Raw genomic sequence first — 23042 nt, 5'->3', positions numbered from 1 at the left:
AAATAAAATAAGAGTATTGTATTATATGACTTGATTTTGGTAACTTAGAGGTCTTCCTAAAAGTTTCACAGAAATACATGCTAAGCATATTATCTGCTTTTGCACTTGCTTATAATTCAAATTCTGTGTTCTGGATCTAAAGGGAATGCTGAACCATGCTTCAGGGGACCATATGTTATGTAAATTCTCACCTCTAATAAATTACTTAAACAGGCAGAACTGTGTATTTTACTTCACTGAGGCAGATACTGGGGGTGACTTGCCCATATCCCTTTGGCACACACCATTCCTGTGCACCGAGTAGACCAGGGGTGCCAGGGAAGTAACACCTGCATCCCCACCCCAGCAATCCTCAACCGAACACTAATGAGTATTGGTCAATATTCCCTAAATACTCCTCTCCCTTGCCCATCAAGTGAGGTGACTCGGAGGCAAGCCCTACATTGTCTCTCTGAGTTCCACAGCAGGATTGAATCCAGCTGCCCACAGGGTAATCTGCTCAATAACACACTCTTGATTTACTTCCTTCCCTTCCTGTCTCACTTCCCAGTGCTCCCTGTGGTCACTCCCCATAGAAGAAATATCCCAGGGTCTGTTTGTAAGGATTCTATATTTGCAGGGTTCTATAGAGAAAAAGAACTAATGGGATTTGTTACAAAGGTGCAAATTCCAAGATCTGCAGGCTGAGTCTGCAAGCTAGAGACCCAGAAGAGCTGAAGACTTAGTTCCAGTCTGAGTCTAAAGGCCTGAGAAACCAGAAGAGATGATGTTATAGTTCCAGTCTGAAAGTCAGCAGGCTCAAGACCCAGATGTTTCAGTGTGATCTGAAGACAGGAAAAAGGCTGATGTGCCAGCTCAGTTGCCATCAGACAGGAATGCTCTCCTATTTGTGGGAGGGTCAGCCTTTTTGTTCTATTCAGGCCTTCAACGTATCAGATGAGCCTCACCCATATTAGGGAGAAGAATCTGCTTTACTCAGTCCACTGATTTAAATGTTAATCACTTCCCAAAACACTCTTACTAGAATTCCCAAAATAATGAATTTTTGGCCAAATATCTGGGTACTGCATAGTGTAGTCAAGTTGACACGTAAAATTAATCATCACAGGTACACAACTCTCTTCCCCAACATCACACTTTTCTGATCTTTCTTCTGCCACCTTTTTCTCTAGAACTGAAGCTTTATTTTCTATGTCAGGATGAAATTAAATTTTGCTATATGTATATATGGTCAAAATGTAAAAGATGTTAGCCCTCATTTTCCCAGAATCATTCTGGTTCACACTTGTTATTTCTATATAATTAAATTTTCTCTTCACTTTTAAAAGTGTTCTACTTGGAAGACAAAATTATATGATCATCATGTTAACTGATTCCATAAATGTGATGATGGTAATGAAATTAGTGAAGTATATTTCAATCCTTTATTAAATTATTTTTTTCTACTGGTTAAAAATATGACAATATATGCCATATTTCTTCAAATTAATTTTTCTTCCTGGGTTATTTTATACTACAATTTTTTACCATGATGTACATGGAATGCCTATTTGTAAATGGGATATTATTGTTGATTATCTTGAATGTATTTTTTTCTTTAAAGGATTGAGAAAGAATGCATTTGAAAAGTATAAATAATTTATAAGTGGGATACAAGGCCTTCCACAGGATCTGGTTTATTGTTCTATATATGACAAATCTGCATAATATTTTCCTGAAATAAGATAACTAAACTAAAAATTACACAATTGATTGATACTTATTTCATTGGCTTCAAAGTCAGAGAATGAGTATAACCTCAGGGTAGTTCAGTTCTTCTATCACAACTAAGGGAAGAGGGAGAATAATTGTGACCCCCTGGAGCATTCAGAGCCATTTTGTTTATTGTTGAGGATATGGAGACAAGAGGAGGAGACAGTTCCATGTTCACTGCGAACCACACAAAACCAGGACTAGCAAGGTGTCATAAAGCAATGAGCCTGTTTACAATCTCTGTTTTTAGTTTATTTTCCATTTTTTCTATGTAATATGTATCTCTGTGTTGATTAAACAATATTACATGGCATAAAAGTTATAAATATAAATGTCTCAAAGTATTCTTGCATCCTCTTCCACTAAGGATGATTTTACTGTTAAGTGGAAATAATTTTATAACAATTATGTTGTAGCATATATAACAAAATGTTAACTTTTAGTAACATTCTAAGTAACTATTTCAGATGATTTGCTAACTGTGCTTTAAAGCAAACAGCATGTGCTAAGTGCTGCATTACTGCATTTTCAAAAAGATTCTGCATAATGCTCGTGAGACAGTGGTTGATCTCAAGTTCTTTGTGGGTTCCTTATTGTGAGTCCCTGATATTCCTGCAACAATGAAAGTGTTGTTATTCAAATGCACATAAACGCATTCAGTCCATAATAATAGTATGCATAGCCATCTATAAATAGTTGAAGAAACAATTGTATGAAATGCTTGATATTCATCTGAACCACTTTTTGCAATTTCACTTTTAAATTCAGATTTCAGAAATAATACAGTAGTGGTGCTCATAAGATATTCAGATATTTTTGTAAGCTTTTCCTGGACAGGATGGTACCTTCTTAAAATTGCAGACCCTGTTTCACTAAATCTATATAAATATACACAATTGTATAAGTATATACAATTACAAGAAATGGCCTGAACATATACCATGATGTACAATTATTAAATATATAGTTTTATATGCGTGTAATGACCTTTCTTAATATTACTTTTTCTTTTCTCCTAGATACACCATCAGTTAAGATTATACCATCCACTCCTTTTCCACAAGAAGGACAGCCTTTAATTTTGACTTGTGAATCCAAAGGAAAACCACTGTAAGTGATTTAATGAGCAATAAATTTTTTTACTTTTCTTGTATCCTGCTTTGATTGCAGTCTTTAACCGCAGAAATCCACTATTTTTGTCTTTTCTTGGTGGGCAAAGTGATCTCAGAACAGAAAACCTCCTGAACCATGTCTTCATTAAGTGTCTGTGGAAGACTGGTCTTGTATTTTGTCATCTAGTGAAGTTTCTGGGGAGGTTTCCAACTGCGATTTTTTTTTTCTTTTTCTTTTTTTTTTTCCCACTAAGATATTTCAACCTGAAAGGAGTATAGGCTTAATCAGTCACTGTTTTTACATCATCAGATTGTAGAAGTTACACATGCTGAACTTCCTTCTCTCATGAAAAACTTTGAAAATACTGAATCCTGAAAATATGCCCAAGTTTTAAAGTTACATGGGAAATCATTTTCCTAAGGGGAATCAAATCTACACCTCTAGTGTAGCCCCTGAGACATAATTTGTGAATGTGATATGTTTGGAGGTAGTGGGAATGAAAAGGGTCACAGACTCCACATTTTCTATTATAAAGCGATTTCATTGTTAGAATAATGAGTTCTAACATCACTTCAACCCTAAAATTTTACTTTTTGACATTCATGTTTATAAACAGCTAACTCATAGAAAATCTATATTTAATAGAAAATTCAAGTATGGAGTATCCAAATAAGGATTATTTCATTGGAAGTGATTTGATCTTTCTATAGTAACATTCTACATGGAGCTGAAAGTCATTTATTTGATCTTTTTAGAAGCTTCCAATTGATTTGCATTTCTGTTTAAATTTTAATGGGAGGCATTTAATTGTTCTCTATACTATACTATAACTATATGGGATAGCTTTTGAGCAAATCAAATTTAATTACTAAAGATTTGTTTCTAATAACATTTGTTATTTAAGTGTAGATTTCATATTATCACATGAGGAATTTTTCTATAGTAATTTTAATACAGAAGCCTGAAATTTCAACTTCCTCAATTGTATTGTCTTATACTTCTTAACACACTAAGTGAATTCACACTTTCTTTATCACAGTATTGTTATTTTAGAACTGTTCTCTCTTCCAGTAATTATTTTCTAGAGATTTAAAATATACTGATTTAAAGAGCATTTTGTAAATTAATCTATTTTTTTCTATATTTTAAGAAACATTTAAGGCGTTTTAGACCTTGAAAGGAGCAAATTTTTTCAAAGTAGCTTTACTACATATATGCTGTACAATTCACTTTCATAGTTCTTACCCTCTGATAAGTTTAAGTTGCTTATAGAAAACATTTTTCAACTGCAGTGCACTATCTAATGTGACAGTGCATTTCAGTACTGCAATTTCAACAGAGCTTTTGGCTGTAAGATCAGTACTTTAACTAAGAAAGAAGTGTAATAGCCTCTAGTCAGCTTTAGACATACTTAAATCCAGTTTCTTTACTCCCAATGTTGTATATCTAATACCAGCACTTCTTTCCTAACTTTCCCTTCCATTTCCACTCCTGTTCCCTTTGCTTATTATTTTCCAACTCTGTCTGTTCCTCTTTCCCCACACCCCCCACCCTTTGTTTCCGTTTCTCCTTATAACCTCAGAGGTCAGTGTTTGGAGATATGATAAAGTATCAGGGAATAGCAAAGGATTTTTGCTTTTACCTTCTCTCCATAGTTCTGCCCCAAAGTACGTATGTGTACATTTAGAATATGTGTACAATTTACACAATTAAATGAGGTGAAGATGGGAAATATAATATATAGAATGCTTGGGAATAAATACATTCCAACTCAAATAGCATCCAATTACCTATCAAAGATCTTCTCTTTGATTCCATATCCACTCTCACTATCCACATTTTTTTTTTTTTTGTGAATACTTAGATTGTGATCTATGTAATTAGCTATTTAAGTAGTCCATTTCCCTCAGATCAGATATGGTTGAATAGATATGCCTTACTGTGGTCTCTGTTTCAGTTACCTAGAAATAAGCTTGGATATGCAATAATCCTCTGCACTGCAGATGAATGAAAGACACAATCTCTTATTTATTTATGTTATTTAAGAATACAAAGGTTCCAGAAGTTTAATAGAAAACGTCACCTTTCTCAGAAGGATCTTGATGAGTATCACTTTGCTATAGGTAATGGAAATAAAAAGGCTCCTTATTTTATAGAAAGGAAAACTAAAGCTCAGTATTAACGGATTTTCCTTATTCATCCAGATTTAAAATGGATGAGTCAGGATTTAAACTTAGTTCAATCACTGCCCAAAGATTACATTCCTTCAGCTATTTTCTGCTACTTCAATTGCTGAGTCTAAATTGTCACCTACGTTGGCCAAAGTCACTTTTGAAAAATTAGGATGGGCCCTACAGTAACGTGCAGCACTGAAATTGAAGCTCTGGATGCTTGAAGGTGAAGAACTGGCTAGTCTCAAGACACATTTTACTGCTGCTGTTCTCGTCTATCAGGCTTTCTGCTGTATTTGTGCCCTTTCTGGCAACTTGCCAAATTCCTACCAAGCTGACCATTTTTAGCATGAGTTTACAGCCATATAGAATATCCTCTAATTAGTATAGTATCGTCTGGCAATTCGCTCGTAAGCTCCAGAAGGGTTAAAATGATTATTATTTTCTGTCTTTATCATTATAGATCATAATGTTATATTCTATGTGCTATGGTCCACAAGTAAATGTACATTAACTTATTCTCTTGTATTGTATTCTCATTCCCAACTCTCTTTTTACCATTTTCTTCCCTTGTAGACCTCCAGGCCATTGACATTAAAGGTATAACCAACTTCTTTGACTCCTTTTTGCCCTTAGACCACTGCTTCTCTTATGCCCTTCCTAATTATCTTAAAATCCACTCTTCTGCATTTTCAAAGTAACTATCATTTCCAATAAATGAAGACATTAACCTCTTTAAAGACAGTCTCAGTTCTAGCCTATCTAGTTTATATTCGATCTCCAACAGTGCCAGCTGAGGCAGATAGGACAAAAAAAACAAGGGAAGACTGAAAAGAAATCATTGGATTTTCCCAGAAGGAAATTTTACTGATCATAAAGAAAATAAGTCTCACTAGAGCAAAGAGAACAGAACGCGAATTGAAATGGATTAATCAGGGAGTTAGTAAGTGGTGGGGAAGCAAAGAAAACAGGAAGGACGCCCATTTCAGAAAATGAATCATGAAAAGTGGGAAAGGGATGAGAAAAGAAAGTTATATCAAACAGAAGTTTTAAAACAAAAAATAGTAGAGAGGCTGTCCATATTTTAAGATAGGATCAAAAAAGCCTGTAAAGAGTGGGCATAAAAATGAAGTATGTGATATCACATTTACCCAACAGGTAGGTTCGAATTTCCTATTTAACTCTGGTAATCACCGTCAAAGTTCTCCATTATTTTGCTGCTATTACACCTGATTCCCCATTTTGTTATTTTGGAATCACAGAGAAGCAACACTGTGTCTTAGCTTCTAACTGACTCCTGAAACACCCGATTTCTATTATCCTTACCAATTACCCGAGCCCCCTTTGATGAGCTGGTGAGAATCAGAAGAGGATAACAGGTGTATGATTTCTTTACATTTGGTAGCTGACATATCATTTCTTTAATCCGTGATCAAATCTCTATTATTTCTTTAAAAATGTTTGACCAATATATGATTTCCTAAAGTATGAGTTATCCATGGTTATTAGGCAAGTTAATAGTAGAAAAAATAGCACCACTGTCTTTTGTATAAATCACAAAATGATGGTGTGACTCAACTCATACTGAGACTCATGTTGCTAACCTGGCCTCCTGTATGCTAATATTGTTTTCCTTGTTCTAAATGTGAGAGCCCCAGTGACTGTTTATAAACAATCATGCCTTATTTGCCTGCTTTGGACTGAAGCCTTTTGCTGTTTTCCTGTGGAACAGCTGCATAACTTGGGCCAGGACCAAATTGTTCCACTTGACATTACTATAGAGGCATTCTATTCTTTCCTTAAAAGAGAGATTACTGTACATGTCTGTCTATTGTTTTAATTTTAGTGTAAAGTGAGGACCAAGCTAATGCCAACCACTTTTCTTTAAAGTCCCCAGAATTTTTGCAACCTTCTTCTTTCTTTGGCTGAATTCCCAGACAGCTTTTCAGGCAGCAGCATTCTCCACTTATAGAAGTAGAGGGGGGGAAAAGCTGTTATTTTACATTAATGTTATGACCTTAAAAGGTGCGGGATTGCCCCCCACATGCTATAGCTAAAGAATCATCATTCATTTTAATCAAATGTTTAACACTTTGTAAATTTACTTCACAAAAACAATGTGACATTTTCAGTCAAATAAATGTATATTTAGTATTTATTCTATAAAAGAAAATAATTATAGTCATTGATAAATTTTTCTGTATATTCGGCATTATGTTTATGTTGTAGTTACTATTTTACCTCTGGTAGCCACACTTTTTCTTATGAATTTGGTATGAATCTAGTATACATAATTGCATTGCACATAACACCGCTCTTCTGAATAAGAAGAAAGATTTTAATCTTTAGGAAGACAGATAACATATCATATAATAACTAGTGAGGTGTTTTAGAGGAGCACTTACACATCCATTTTCAAAATGATCTAGAATTTAAGAAGAAATCTGATAAAAACACACTGATGCATTTTCCTATTAGCATAATAGAGATTAAAAAATGAGATGCAAATTAAGGCAAAACAGTTTTATATCAAATCTGTTTTCTCAGCCTAATATGTACCTTTTTACAAATCACAGGTTATTTACTATTTGTCATATAATCCAGTCACAGCCAGAAGAAATGACAAAACAAACCAGGAGTTAAAGAAGGCAAGTTATCCAGAGTGAAATGTCTTAGCCCAAAACAGAGGAAAATATGAATTTGTCAACAGAAAAACAGTGCAGAAGGCTGAAAATAATAAAATAGTTTATTTGGGGTCTTAAGAATTGCAATTCAGGAGACACAGATTCTGGTTAAACCAAAAGAGTGTTCCAGGGAAGAGAAAGAGTCAGGGGCTTATAAAGACAAAAAGCCACAAGGCTTTTAAAAGTTGCCTAGTGAGAATTGTGATTGACTCTGACGTGAATCAGGAAATATTTGTCCTTGAGGAATCACGTGTTATTTTAGGGTAGTCCAATAAGTAGAGAGGCTGCCACAAGTTATTTTAGGGTATGGGCCCAATAATTATCTTGAGTTTCTGGCAGATGATCTAGATGTCTTAAGTAGGACAATAAGAGATCAAAAGGTTAGATTCTATTCAGGCTGAGATGTGCATAAGTCATACTTTGTAATAGCCTCCTGGCTCCATTTTAGGGAGCTCTCTTAGCAATATAGACTCCATTTTGATTTTCCTTTCACAAATTCTGGGAAAAAGAATATGATCTACAATGATGGCAATTTTATATGATTTGACTTAATGCCTAGTAGATGTTAATTACACAGTATTTGTCTCTCTCCTGCCATCTGTGCTATAGAAAGCCATCTAATTAATCATCAGGGTCTGTGTTTATGTTCACATATACTGTCTAAGCTGTCATTCTCTGGGGCAGAGAAAGCTGTGTGGTGCAGTAGAAAGAGAAATAGAAGTAGCTTTGAATTATAAATCCGTAGATATCTGTGGCCTGAGTGGTCTTGAGTAAGTCACGTAACCACACCAAAATGGTTTTTTAATTAATAAACTTTAGTTTTTAGAGAGTTTTAGGTTCACAGTGAAATTGAGTGGAAAGTACAGGGTTCCCATATACCTTTCGTCCCCACTCATGTCCAACCTCCCCCACTACTGACGTCCCTCACAGCAGAGGTATATTTATTACAATGAACCTATATGGACCTATCATTTTCACCCCAAAGTCCACAGTTTACCAGTGTAAATATACCAAGTATTTTTTATTCTCTAAAATTGGAAAATAAAACCTAGTAAACAAATTGTTTTAAATATTAATGAAAATATATATGCAATTTCTGCCTCCAAGTAATTTCATAATAAATAGTAGCCATGAGGATAAGTTATTATTTTGTCAAAAAATTCCATACAGTGTACCTCACCAAGTTTTAAACTCAAAGTCTTAATTACATATTTAATACACATGCTGATATTGGGCTACTATGGCAACGCTGGGAACTGAGTTACTATCTCAGATTTCTTCCATGGCTCTGAAATTCAAGGTTTTAGGCAGAATAAACACATTCTAGGACAACGGTCTGTGACTTTCCAAAGCATGTTTGAACAGCAAAGGAATCTAAACTAAAGTCATGGCAAAACTGGCAGGGCAACATGGCTATTTTAGTTGAGGTTAAATAGTAATAATGAGCTGTAGAGAAGAGGGACAGAGACATGAACCCTTGTCAGGGGGTAAAATGTAATATAGCTAGAAGTGGAAAAGTCCTGAGACATAGGAATAGCCCCTCCATACTGTTAAGGTAGAAAAACATTTAGAACAATTGGAAGGACTGGAAGGGGTAGAGAATGAGTTCTGGTTCCACAAATGTGGAAAAGGCTACACTGTAAAGGAGTTCAGCTGGGATGAAATAGAGATTAACCAGTTAGCTAGTTTTGACAGAAAGCCAAAGCAGGAGATCTGGAAGGTTTTAAGAAACCAGAACTAAGTGAATAGCATGGTTCATGAGTGGTTGAGAATCCAGAGTCTGTGATGTATAAGGCCTTGTTTTGGCATAGGTTTCAAGTTCACTCATGCTAGTCTTATTTTAACCACACAACTATCCTGTTGTAAAAGGTTTACAAAGGCTCTTATAATTGTTTTCATTTTGTAGATAAGGACAGTAAGTCTTGTGGAGGTCATATGACCTTTTCTAGTCACTCAGTTGATAAATGGTAGACTCAGTTGATAAATGGTAGATTACAAAGACACTTTTAAAAAAATTTTAACAACTCTGATGGTTATGTTTTCTTATTTACATAGTGTTTTTAGTTCTCCTATCATATTGACTTATCATAATAACCCAGTGAAGTTGGCAAGAATGAGAAAATACTTATAAATTTTTAGGAATGCCCATATTTTAACTAAATAATTATAAAAGATTATCAGTTATGAATCAAACCTGTACTAGCATATCTAAATAGTATCTAAAGAATTTCTAAATATATCTAAATAGTTCTGATTATTAAATATACTTGTTTTTAAAAAGCTAATTATATTATATTCTTAATTTGATATGTTTGAGAAGATTAAGACTGCAGGTTATAACTACAAAGCATACCTGCAAACGTAATACCAATGTAATGAAATACAATGCACAGCATTAGAGGGTAAATAGAATAAGCAGGAAGTTCAAAGTGAACACTCCCCCAAAGTATGTCTTTCTTGCTAAATACTATGCTTAATATGTCACCAAAACAACTGGTGGAATAAACATAATGAGGGGACGGACCTACTATATACATATTCTCACAAAGTCAGTCCTTGGATGATAAAAGTTACAGAGCATTTAGATTTTTTTCCCCCTTGTGTTCTGATCTCTAGAGAGATATAAAGTTATCTCAATTAATTAATTAAAGGCATTGTAGTCAGTTTTTTCTAAAGTGTTTTCAAAGGAATAATATTGGGAAATTCTCTCTAAGTTTTCATAATTTAAAAAAATATACCCATGTGCTGTCCTTTTCATACAAGTTTCTCTTCTGAGGCCCATATGGTCTTTTGCTTCCATCTCATGGCTTCAAAATTTAATCCCATGTTGACTCTCTGGAAACACACAAGTGGTTATCTTGGAAATGAGGCCGAATATATTTGGTTTTGTTTTTGAAACAAGAAGCTGACTCTCGGTAATCTCCACTGCTGTTATTTAGGCTGGGCATCTGTGGTGTGTTGGGCACTCAGTCATTTTCAGTTAAATGTGCCTATGTCTTGTGAAAGTCCCATAAGAGCTTGCAGTATCATGATTATAGATCCAAAGAGGAAATGTACTTCTTGAACATTTCCAGGTAAGCAATTTTCTTGCAACAAAAACCCAATTATTTTGTAAATGTTCAGTGGGAAACTCTAACACTAAAATGTCTCAATATGTTTAAGACATTGTGGAGTGATCATGTCATATCCTTGCTTAGATTTTCAGATGTGTGCTTTTGGGCTCATGGATTTTAAAATCTCTGTTTCTTTTTAATATATTAATTATGAGATTACATCTAAGCATTTTACTCTTTATTTAAAGATCTGTAAACATTCATTTGTGTTTATATAAAAACAGTCATCAAAATGGTAATTGTAGGAAAAGTGCAGAAACAAAAATCACTCTTAACATGTAAAAGAGCTGAAATATCATACTTCATCCTTGATTAAAGAACATGTTAACCTATTGCTCAACAAGTGCCATTCACTAAGATTTGCTTTTTCTCTTTGCAATTTTTTTCCGTAATACATGTCCTAATGTTAGAGCGAGTATCCTTCTGGTGATCACCATTCAACTTACTGAGAAGTGCGTTATTTTGTGCTTGTGGTAAATAATTTGATTATCATGTTTGCAAATATATGGAGAGAACAAACTGTGAAAAAATAAAATTAATTCAGAGGATTAACCAAGATGGCGGAGTAGAAGGACGTGCTCTCACTCCCTCTTGCGAGAGCATCAGAATCACAACTGGCTGCTGGACAATCATCGACAGGAAGACACTGGAACTCACCAAGGAGGATACCCCACGTCCAAGGACAGAGGAGAAGCCACAGTGAGACGGTAGGAGGGGCGCAATCAGAGTAAAATCAAATCCCATAACTGCTGGGTGGGTGACTCACAGACTGGCAAACACTTATACCACAGAAGTCCACCCACTGGAGTGAAGCTTCTGAGCCCCACGTCAGGCTTCCCAACCTGGGGGTCCGGCAACGGGAGGAGGAATTCCTAGAGAATCAGACTTTGAAGCCTAGTGGGAATTGATTGCAGGACTTTGACAGGACAGGGGGAAACAGAGACCCCACTCTTGGAAGGCACACACAAAGTAGTGTGCACATCGGGACCCAGGGGAAGGAGCAGTGACCCTGGGGGAGACTGAACCAGACCTACCTGCTGGTGTTGGGGGGTCTCCTAAAGAGGCGGGGGGTGGCTCTGTTTCACCGTGGGGACAAGGACACCAGCAGCGGAGGCTCTGGGAAGTGCTCCTTGGCATGAGCCCTCCCAGAGTCTGCCATTAACCCCATCAAAGAGCCCAGGTAGGCTCCAGTGTTGGGTTGCCTCAGGCAAAACAACCAACAGGGAGGGAACCCAGCCCCACCCATCAACAGTCAAGTGGATTAAAGTGTTACGGAACTCTGTCCGCCACAGCAACAGTCAGCTCTACCCACCACCAGAGCCTCCCATCAAGCCTCTTAGATAGCCTCAACCACCAGAGGACAGACAGCAGAAGCAAGAAAAACTACAATCCTGCAGCCTGTGGACCAAAACCCACAGTTACAGAAAGATAGACAAGATGAAAAGGCAGAGGGCTATATATCAGATGAAGGAACAAGAAAAAACCCCAGAAAAACAACTAAATGAAGTGGAGATAGGCAACCTTCCAGAAAAAGAATTCAGAATAATGATAGTGAAGATGATCCAGGACCTCGGAATAAGAATGGAGGCAAAGATTGAGAAGATGCAAGAAATGATTAACAAAGACCTAGAAGAATTAAAGAACAAACAAACAGAGATGACCAATACAATAACTGAAATGAAAACTACACTAGAAGGAATCAATAGCAGAATGACTGAGGCAGAAGAACGGATAAGTGACCTGGAAGACAGAATGGCGGAATTCACTGCTGCGGAACAGACTAAAGAAAAAAGAATGAAAAGAAATGAAGACAGCCTAAGAGACCTCTGGGACAACATTAAACGCAACAACATTCGCATTATAGGGGTCCCAGAAGGAGAAGAGAGAGAGAAAGGGCCAGAGAAAATATTTGAAGAGATTATAGTCGAAAACTTCCCTAACATGGGAAAGGAAATAGCCACCCAAGTCCAGGAAGCGCAGAGAGTCCCATACAGGATAAACCCAAGGAGAAACACGCCGAGACACATAGTAATCAAAGTGGCAAAAATTAAAGACAAAGAAAAATTATTGAAAGCAGCAAGGGAAAAACGACAAATAACATACAAGGGAACTCCCATAAGGTTAACAGCTGATTTCTCAGCAGAAACTCTGCAAGCCAGAAGGGAGTGGCATGATATACTTAAAGTGATGAAAGGGAAGAACCTACAACCAAGATTACTCTACCCGGCAAGGATCTCATTTAGATTTGATGGAGAAATCAAAAGCTTTAGAGACAAGCAAAAGCTACGAGAATTCAGCACCACCAAACCAGCTCTACAACAAATGCTAAAGGAACTTCTCTAAGTGGGAAACACAAGAGAAGAAAAGGACCTACAAAAGCAAACCCAAAACAATTAAGAAAATGGTCAGAGGAACATACATATCGATAATTACCTTAAACGTGAATGGATTAAATGCTCCAACCAAAAGACACAGGCTTGCTGAATGGATACAAAAACAAGACCCATATATATGCTGTCTACAAGAGACCCACTTTAGACCTAGGGACACATACAGACTGAAAGTGAGGGGATGGAAAAAGATATTCCATGCAAATGGAAATCAAAAGAAAGCTGGAGTAGCTATACTCATATCAGATAAAATAGACTTTAAAGAATGTTACAAGAGACAAAGAAGGACACTACATAATGATCAAGGGATCAATCCAAGAAGAAGATATAACAATTATAAATATATATGTACCCAACATAGGAGCACCTCAATACATAAGGCAACTGCTAACAGCCATAAAAGAGGAAATTGACAGTAACACAATAATAGTGGGGGACTTTAACACCTCACTTACACCAATGGACAGATCATCCAAAATGAAAATAAATAAGGAAACAGAAGCTTTAAATGACACAATAGACCAGATAGATTTAATTGATATTTATAGGACATTCCATCCAAAAACAGCAGATTACACGTTCTTCTCAAGTGCGCACGGAACATTCTCCAGGATAGATCACATCTTGGGCCACAAATCAAGCCTCAGTAAATTTAAGAAAATTGAAATCATATCAAGCATCTTTTCTGACCACAATGCTATGAGATTAGAAATGAACTACAGGGAAAAAAACGTAAAAAACACAAACACATGGAGGCTAAACAATACGTTACTAAATAACCAAGAGATCACTGAAGAAATCAAAGAGGAAATAAAAAAATACCTAGAGACAAATGACAATGAAAACACGACGACCCAAAACCTATGGGATGCAGCAAAAGCAGTTCTAAGAGGGAAGTTTATAGCTATACAAGCCTACCTAAAGAAACAAGAAAAATCTCAAGTAAACAATCTAACCTTACACCTAAAGAAACTAGAGAAAGAAGAACAAACAAAACCCAAAGTTAGCAGCAGGAAAGAAATCATAAAGATCAGAGCAGAAATAAATGAAATAGAAACAAAGAAAACAATAGCAAAGATCAATAAAACTAAAAGTTGGTTCTTTGAGAAGATAAACAAAATTGATAAGCCATTAGCCAGACTCATCAAGAAAAAGAGGGAGAGGACTCAAATCAATAAAATCAGAAATGAAAAAGGAGAAGTTACAACAGACACCGCAGAAATACAAAGCATCCTAAGAGACTACTACAAGCAACTTTATGCCAATAAAATGGACAACCTGGAAGAAATGGACAAATTCTTAGAAAGGTATAACCTTCCAAGACTGAACCAGGAAGAAACAGAAAATATGAACAGACCAATCACAAGCAATGAAATTGAAACTGTGATTAAAAATCTTCCAACAAACAAAAGTCCAGGACCAGATGGCTTCACAGGTGAATTCTATCAAACATTTAGAGAAGAGCTAACACCTATCCTTCTCAAACTCTTCCAAAAAAGTCCAGAGGAAGGCACACTCCCAAACTCATTCTACAAGGCCACCATCACCCTGATACCAAAACCAGACAAAGACACTACAAAGAAAGACAATTACAGACCAATATCACTGATGAATATAGATGCAAAAATCCTCAACAAAATACTAGCAAACAGAATCCAACAACACGTTAAAAGGATCATACACCACGATCAAGTGGGATTTATCCCAGGGATGCAAGGATTCTTCAAGATACGCAAATCAATCAATGTGATACACCATATTAACAAATTGAAGAAGAAAAACCATATGATCATCTCAATAGATGCAGAAAAAGCTTTTGACAAAATTCAACACCCATTTATGATAAAAACTCTCCAGAAAGTGGGCATAGAAGGAACCTACCTCAACATAATAAAGGCCATATATGACAAACCCACAGCAAACATCATTCTCAATGGTGAAAAACTGAAAGCATTTCCTCTAAGATCAGGAACGAGACAAGGATGTCCACTCTCACCACTATTATTCAACATAGTTCTGGAAGTCTTAGCCACGGCAATCAGAGAAGAAAAAGAAATAAAAGGAATACAAATTGGAAAAGAAGAAGTAAAACTGTCACTGTTTGCGGATGACATGATATTATACATAGAGAATCCTAAAACTGCCACCAGAAAACTGCTAGAGCTAAGTAATGAATATGGTAAAGTTGCAGGATACAAAATTAATGCACAGAAATCTCTTGCATTCCTATACACTAATGATGAAAAATCTGAAAGAGAAATTATGGAAACACTCCCATTTACCATTGCAACAAAAAGAATAAAATACCTAGGAATAAACCTACCTAGGGAGACAAAAGACCTGTATGCAGAAAACTATAAGACACTGATGAAAGAAATTAAAGATGATACCAACAGATGGAGAGATATACCATGTTCTTGGATTGGAAGAATCAACATTGTGAAAATGAGTATACTACCCAAAGCAATCTACAGATTCAATGCAATCCCCATCAAATTACCAATGGCATTTTTTATGGAACTAGAACAAATCATCTTAAAATTTGTATGGAGACACAAAAGACCCCGAATAGCCAAAGCAGTCTTTAGGGAAAAAAACGGAGCTGGAGGAATCAGACTCCCTGACTTCAGACTCTACTACAAAGCTACAGTAATCAAGACAATATGGTACTGGCACAAAAACAGAAACATAGATCAATGGAACAAGATAGAAAGCCCAGAGATAAACCCACGCACCTATGGTCAACTAATCTGTGACAAAGGAGGCAAAGATATACAATGGAGAAAAGACAGTCTCTTCAATAAGTGGTGCTGGGAAAACTGGACAGCTACATGTAAAAGAATGAAATTAGAATACTCCCTAACACCATACACAAAAATAAACTCAAAATGGATTCGAGACCTAAATGTAAGACTGGACACTATAAAACTCTTAGAGGAAAACATAGGAAGAACACTCTTTGACATAAATCACAGCAAGATCTTTTTTGATCCACCTCCTAGAGTAATGGAAATAAAAACAAAAATAAACAAATGGGACCTAATGAAACTTCAAAGCTTTTGCACAGCAAAGGAAACCATAAACAAGACGAAAAGACAACCCTCGGAATGGGAGAAAATATTTGCAAGCGAATCAACGGACAAAGGATTAATCTCCAAAATATATAAACAGCTCATTCAGCTCAATATTAAAGAAACAAACACCTCAATCCAAAAATGGGCAGAAGACCTAAATAGACATTTCTCCAAAGAAGACATACAGACGGCCACGAAGCACATGAAAAGATGCTCAACGTCACTAATTATTAGAGAAATGCAAATCAAAACTACAATGAGGTATCACCTCACACCAGTTAGAATGGGCATCATCAGAAAATCTACAAACAACAAATGCTGGAGAGGGTGTGGAGAAAAGGGAACCCTCTTGCACTGTTGGTGGGAATGTAAATTGATACAGCCACTATGGAGAACAATATGGAGGTTCCTTAAAAAACTGAAAATAGAATTACCATATGACCCAGCAATCCCACTACTGGGCATATACCCAGAGAAAACCGTAATTCAAAAAGACACATGCACCCGAATGTTCATTGCAACACTATTTACAATAGCCAGGTCATGGAAGCAACCTAAATGCCCATCAGCAGACGAATGGATAAAGAAGTCGTGGTACATATATACAATGGAATATTACTCAACCATAAAAAGGAACGAAATTGAGTCATTTGTTGAGACGTGGATGGATCTAGAGAGTGTCATACAGAGTGAAGTAAGTCAGAAAGAGAAAAACAAATACTGTATATTAACGCATGTGTGTGGAACGTAGAAAAATGGTACAGATGAGTCAGTTTGCAGGGCAGAGGTTGAGACACAGATGTAGAGAACGGACATATGGACACCAAGGGGGGAAAACTGCGGTGGGGTGGGGATGGTGTTGTGCTGAATTGGGCTATTGGGATCGACATGTATACACTGATTTGTATAAAATTGATGCCTAATAAGAACCTGCAGTATAAAAAAACAAACAAACAAAACAGCTAATACTAAACTTTCATTGGGTTATTTGTATGGAAATATGTTAATATAAATGTTTCAGACATTACATGAAATTACTAAAAATCTTCTATGTTCTGGTATAATGTTATAAGTCATAATCCTAGTTATTACCTTAAAATGTATATCTCAGAAATAACTAATTTTCTTGTCAACTGCATTATTATGATCTTTCATCAAATTTTTAACTGTGGTCATTTTTACGTCTTTTGTCATTTACAGACAGTTCTGTGTGTACTCTGATGCTATTGCAAATATGTTCCTATAAAAGGGTTTCATCTTTAAGAAATTCATGGAAAAGACTCTGACAAGTACAGGTTTCTGGTAACTGACTGTACTGCTGAACTGAATGAATAAGCAGAACTGAATTTTCAGATCTCTAATGAAAAACTGATGAACTCATAAAAGTGCTAACAAAAGATCAAGATGAAAAAAAAATTAATTACATGGGACTGAGTGAACTGATGAGGATGAGTATAATTTTTGTGACTTTCTGTCTGAATTAAAAAAAAAAAAATCCAACAAGGACTCAGAGGCAAAGAATATACAAATCAATTTTCACTGCAAAGTAAAGGAGCTGTTACAGTGGAGGATTACTGGACTGAATGTCAATATTATGACATAGTATGAGTGTGTTTCATGTTTGGTAATTGCAATCATTGTTGCTTTTGTTGTGGTCATCCATGTACAATGCTTGGTGTCAGTCTATTTATCTCTTGTAAAAATAAAATATAGTGTGTGTGTGTGTGTGTGTGTGTGTGTGTGTGTGAAAAAATAAATAAATAAAATAAAATTAATTCAGAATCACTGGAGATAGTATTATTTCAATTAATGGTGAAACAGAAAATTTTTATACCTTGGAAAGCCATTTATTCAAACAATCTAAAGAAAATTTCTTGCATTATATGTGTTTTTACAAAGTGTGGTATATATTGATTTGCTTTTCTAGATATAACCTCAATCGTACAGGAACCCCTAAACTTCAAAGTTTGAAAAAAAATTTAAACAGCAATGTCCCAAGTTGTAGAAAATATGAACATTTACAAATGTTTCCAGTGAGAATGAGTAGAATATGTCAGTGATTGTTGATGGCCTTAAAGCCCAACTCTTTCAAATTCAAAGTACTGGAAATATCTGGGATGCTTCAAGGAAAGGAGAAAGAAGAGAGAGACAGAGAAAATAAAAAAGACAGGAGAAAAGAACAGCAACTCTTGTGACTTGTGACCAGCAGATTTCTCTAGAATGGTGAGCTGTGATGGACTTCAGCACAACCACTCAAAATTACACGTACAGAGATGAATATAGTGAGGTGACCATCAAGAAGCAAGATGAAAAATATAATAACTTTCCAGTATAGGGACAAAAAGACCTAGAGGCCACAGGAGCTCTCACTGTGGGTCACAAATGCAATGTTTTTCAAATAGCTGGTTGTGGCTTTTAATGAGTCATCAGATTAATTTAAAAAGCCCTTTTTAAAAACGAAAAATAAAATGGAAAAATAATAAGAAAGGAAGGAAGAAAAAGAAAAGAAAATGTTACAGTACATTAGGAAGAGCAAGCTTTTATTTCCTGTGTGTGTATGTTTGTGCATTGTGTAAAATATATCTTTTCCTGTAGGTCGCATTTCAAAAGATTTGAAAATTGTTACATTAACACCAACTGTGGTGAAGCTGGATCTTGGGGACATTCAGGAAAAGAACATGCTAAGTCCTAATCACTTCAGTTTCTCTAAAACTGTCACTACACAAAAATGTATGTTCAAACTGAGGAGATTTTAGCTCCAAAAAAAAACAGTTGAATGGCACTAAGTATGTTCTGTTTAATAATGCAGAAAAGTTTGATCCTTTGCGAAGGATTTCATCCAAATGATTAAAATATACTTGCAAATGTTTTAATCTTAAATTTCAATTATCTTCAGCATTTACTTACATGAAGCATTTAATTCCCCAGCTACCAGATAAATGATGTGCGCTTTACTTTTACTTTTCCAAGACCATTGGTTTTAATATTAGAAAAGAAATAAGTCGTGGAACAGAAACAGTTCTATAATGGTGACACAGTGTTTAACATAAGTATTAGATCTTATAAGGTTAATTAGCACAATTTTATAGTAGTGAAAGTAATGGATTGTAAAGTAACTCTTATATGGAGAATAGGACCCTCTCATTGCAACGTGCCCTTGAACTGAATGGTTTTCAGGCATCGGTCTGATTAGGATGCTTGTAAATACATTTTATATGGTATCAAATTGTCCTTATAATGTACACAGGTTGATAAGGTGGGAAATTCTGAGAAACTCAGACTCATAAGTTATTGATTTGAAAGACATGAAAATGTTCCAAAGTCTATCTTAGTCAAAGAAGGTTTCAAGGAGTTCCTAAGTTTCAAAGAAATTGAAAACAATATTTTCTTAACAAATTTTTTTTAAAATATCATAGAGATTTTGAGCTTAATGTACATACACAGAAGGACTTATTATTGCTTGGATGAGGGAATGAATGTTTACTCAAGATTTCTTGATCTTTTAACCAGGAATTAATATTCCGTGTTTACCAAAGGGAAAAAAATGTTAAGTGTAGATAAGGCATGGGTAATTGTTTTGCTTTAGCACAAAGAGATTAGCTTAAGCATTTGTCACAATCTTGAATATTTTTTCTTCAGTGCTAAAATCTGTCACTCCTTCAGGATCATAGCAATCTTATCTTTTCTGGGGATAATCTTTTATTTCTTGTGCCACAAAGCGTCTGGAATTATACAGTTTGTAGTATGAATGCTTTGTTTTTCAAAAATGTTAAAATAATTATCAGTGAACACTACCTTATCAGTAAAAAGTGGTTCAGGATTTCACAGGCACTCTAAAAGGTGCCATTATTTTCAAGTCTCTAAAGGCACTTACCTCTTGCATATAGTTTATTTTCTATTTCTACTACAAGTTTCTAAACTTGTAGGCAAGAAGTACCTTAAAAAGTCAGAATCAAGTAGCATATGCTCAGATTAATCAGGGTAGAAGAAATCCATTTCTCATTTTCTATTGAGATTTTAAATCTAATGATGAAGTTAGCATTGATTTTATTGTCCCATCTAAATCCAATCTTTAATGTAATGAGACTCCTCCTACTTGACACTATACTAGTGCAATAGTTGATTTCAGGAATTTACATGAATAGATAAATTCAGAATCAGACTTTCAACTTGCTTGATAGAATAAGTAGGCTTGATTTTCCACTTCAAACTGACTTCATTTATCACTGCATTAAACACCTTTGACCCTATCAGGCAGAAGTACTGATGGTGATATTTGAGTAGGGGCTTTCATTGTTGAGACTTTCAACAGGAATCACTGGGATTCTCAAACTGCAAAAGAAGGGAAAAAATCATTGCTTTTCATAAAAAGAATTTTTCAAGTATAGGAAATATCATGTCTATTCTGAGCAAAGACTAACCCTTAAGAATTATGTGGATATAGCAAGAGACTGAAGAACACGTCCAGAAACCACTAAAATCAGAAGGGAGTGGAGACCAATGAGGAAAAAAAGCTAAGGAACTATTTCACTCTTTCCCTCTCTCTTACACACACAAATACACAAAGACATATTTATTAAATGAAATACAAATAACTGCAACAGGCTAGAAACACAATGGAAAATTACATACGTTAAGGAGAAGTAGTTACATTTTCTTCACCTGCATAATTTCTTCAAGTCTCCTTTTCCTTTTTTTCCTCTTCACTTACTGTATTATTCCAGCCTTAAATATTTGAAATATCAGGACAGAGCCAACTTAACAAATGATGATACCAGCTGTATCAAAATACAGATTTTGCAAAAATAATTATTCTAAATATTATGTTAAAGAGCTGTAGGGGGCAGAAATGTGTACATATAATCATATATTTTAAACATTTATGAAAATACATGGGGCACATTTCCACATATCAGAAAAACAAAACTTTTGTTTTTTGGCCGTGTTGGGTCTTCATTGTTGCGTGTGGGCTTTCTCTAGTTGCAGCAAGCAGGAGCTACTCTTCATTGAGGTGGCTTCTCTTGTTGCAGAGCACAGGCTTTAGGCACTCGGGCTTCAGTAATTGTGGCATGCAGGCTCAGTAATTGGGGCTCGTGGGCTCAATAGTTGTGACGCACAGGCTTAGTTGCTCCGCAGCATGTGGGATCTTCCCAGAGCAGGGATTGAACCCCTGTCCCCTGCATTGGCAGGCAGATTCTTAACCACTGCGCCACCAAGGATGTCCCAAAACTTTTTTTTTTTAAGTCATGAAATACTCAAAGACACAGTAATGAAATTTATTTTGCTTCAAAATTGCCTTTCATTGCTCTTCATGTACATTCTTGCATGACGACTTCAAGAACAGTATTTAGAAAACAAACAAACCATTACCCTCTCCTCATTTTTTTTCAGTTAGTTTAGATGGCCTGACAGGCAAGATGGAAAAGTTGGGTTCATCAGGGCTGAGAAATAACCAGTTAAGCACAATGGATGGGAAAAGAAAAAAATATTGATTGCATAGTAATACTGATTAAAGAGAGAAGTAAAGTTAGGAGTGGATTGAAGAATTAAGGTAAATGATGGGTTCAGTAGTTAGGATTGGAGATTTTGATGATGAGCTGCATAGTGTGCTGAAAAGATGGAAGGCTGTGATCAGAAAAATTGAAATATTGATATTTAAGGAAGTGAAGTAATGATGATGACAAAGTTTAGTGTATGATTATGGCTGAGTAGGGCTAACAAAATAATTATTGGATATGAGAGGTTCGGGGAACTGAGAGGTCAAGGAATTGGATGAGTTATAAATGTAAATATGTAGGTCAATGAATGTTTAAAGAGATTCTCTCTTGTTCCTATGACATTAATTTCTTTTGACTTCTCTAAGACATACTGGATTTCATTGTCTTTCTTTTCTCATCTCCTAAATGTTTGGTAATCGGTTTTTTGTTTTCTCTCTTAAGCTTGGACACTTGCTTGGCTCCAACCTCTGTATAAATTGTAGTCCTGCCCTCTGCTCCAGTTTCTAATTTCTCATTCCTTATTGCTAGATGGAGATGTATTTCTTTATTTTCTTCTAGCACTTGAATTTAGAGTTTCTTAAACTGAAATCATCAACTTTTCCTTTCCACTGTATCTCAGTTTGTTTCCACCCTGGTTTATGTTTTGTTTGTTTGTCATTTGGTTGGTTAGTTGGTTGGTCTTGCATTGTTATTTTTTCCTATTCAGGACTAAGATTGTTCTCATACAGACTAGACTCCATAAGGAGAGTTTCTCCTCTGTTTTCACTAACACCATACATTTTCTAACTCCAAAAAGTTATGTTTACTTTCCCAAGAGCTCTTCTATTATATTCTATTATTCTGTGCTTTCCTTTATTATTACTCCAACTTCATGTAAATCTTTGTTTTCTCTCTTCAGAACTCTATATATGGTCTCTTCATTGAATTTTCCTTTTTCAGGTATTTCACATTGGTATACTTAAAGGAAACTCTGCTCAGAGATATTTACTTCTCAAAAGAGTTAGTAAAGCGTTTTTATTATTCAGGAAAGTCTGGATTTTTCCACCTGATACTCAAGGCCAGGGTTGAGTGCCAGGCTAAAAAATGTACAGGTTTAAATGTACAGGTTTGTGTTTTTACCCCCTACCTCTCTATTCCAAACTTTTTCATTTCTTTGCTTTTGTTCATCCTCCTCTTTATGACCAGAATGTTCCCTACCATATTTCATTCTGTATTCCATATTAACGTCATCATCAGTCTTCTGGTCT

At 35.6% G+C, this 23042-nt stretch overlaps 1 protein-coding gene across 2 annotated transcripts in view; it reads left to right on the top strand.

Moving 5' to 3' along the window:
- The window catches only part of CADM2 (cell adhesion molecule 2), a 249991-nt gene that overhangs the window by 138316 nt on the left and 88633 nt on the right, over positions 1-23042 (top strand). For both annotated transcript variants that reach the window (XM_068545629.1, XM_068545631.1), the window contains one exon: positions 2772-2862. In XM_068545629.1, coding sequence (XP_068401730.1) covers positions 2772-2862 — 91 coding nt within the window. The remainder of the gene's footprint in view (positions 1-2771; positions 2863-23042) is intronic.

This window comes from Eschrichtius robustus, chromosome 6 (assembly GCF_028021215.1).
Source record: "Eschrichtius robustus isolate mEscRob2 chromosome 6, mEscRob2.pri, whole genome shotgun sequence".
NCBI lineage: Eukaryota > Metazoa > Chordata > Mammalia > Artiodactyla > Eschrichtiidae > Eschrichtius > Eschrichtius robustus.
The sequence above is the reverse complement of the archived record's forward strand: the minus strand, read 5'-3'. Positions and strand labels throughout refer to the sequence as shown.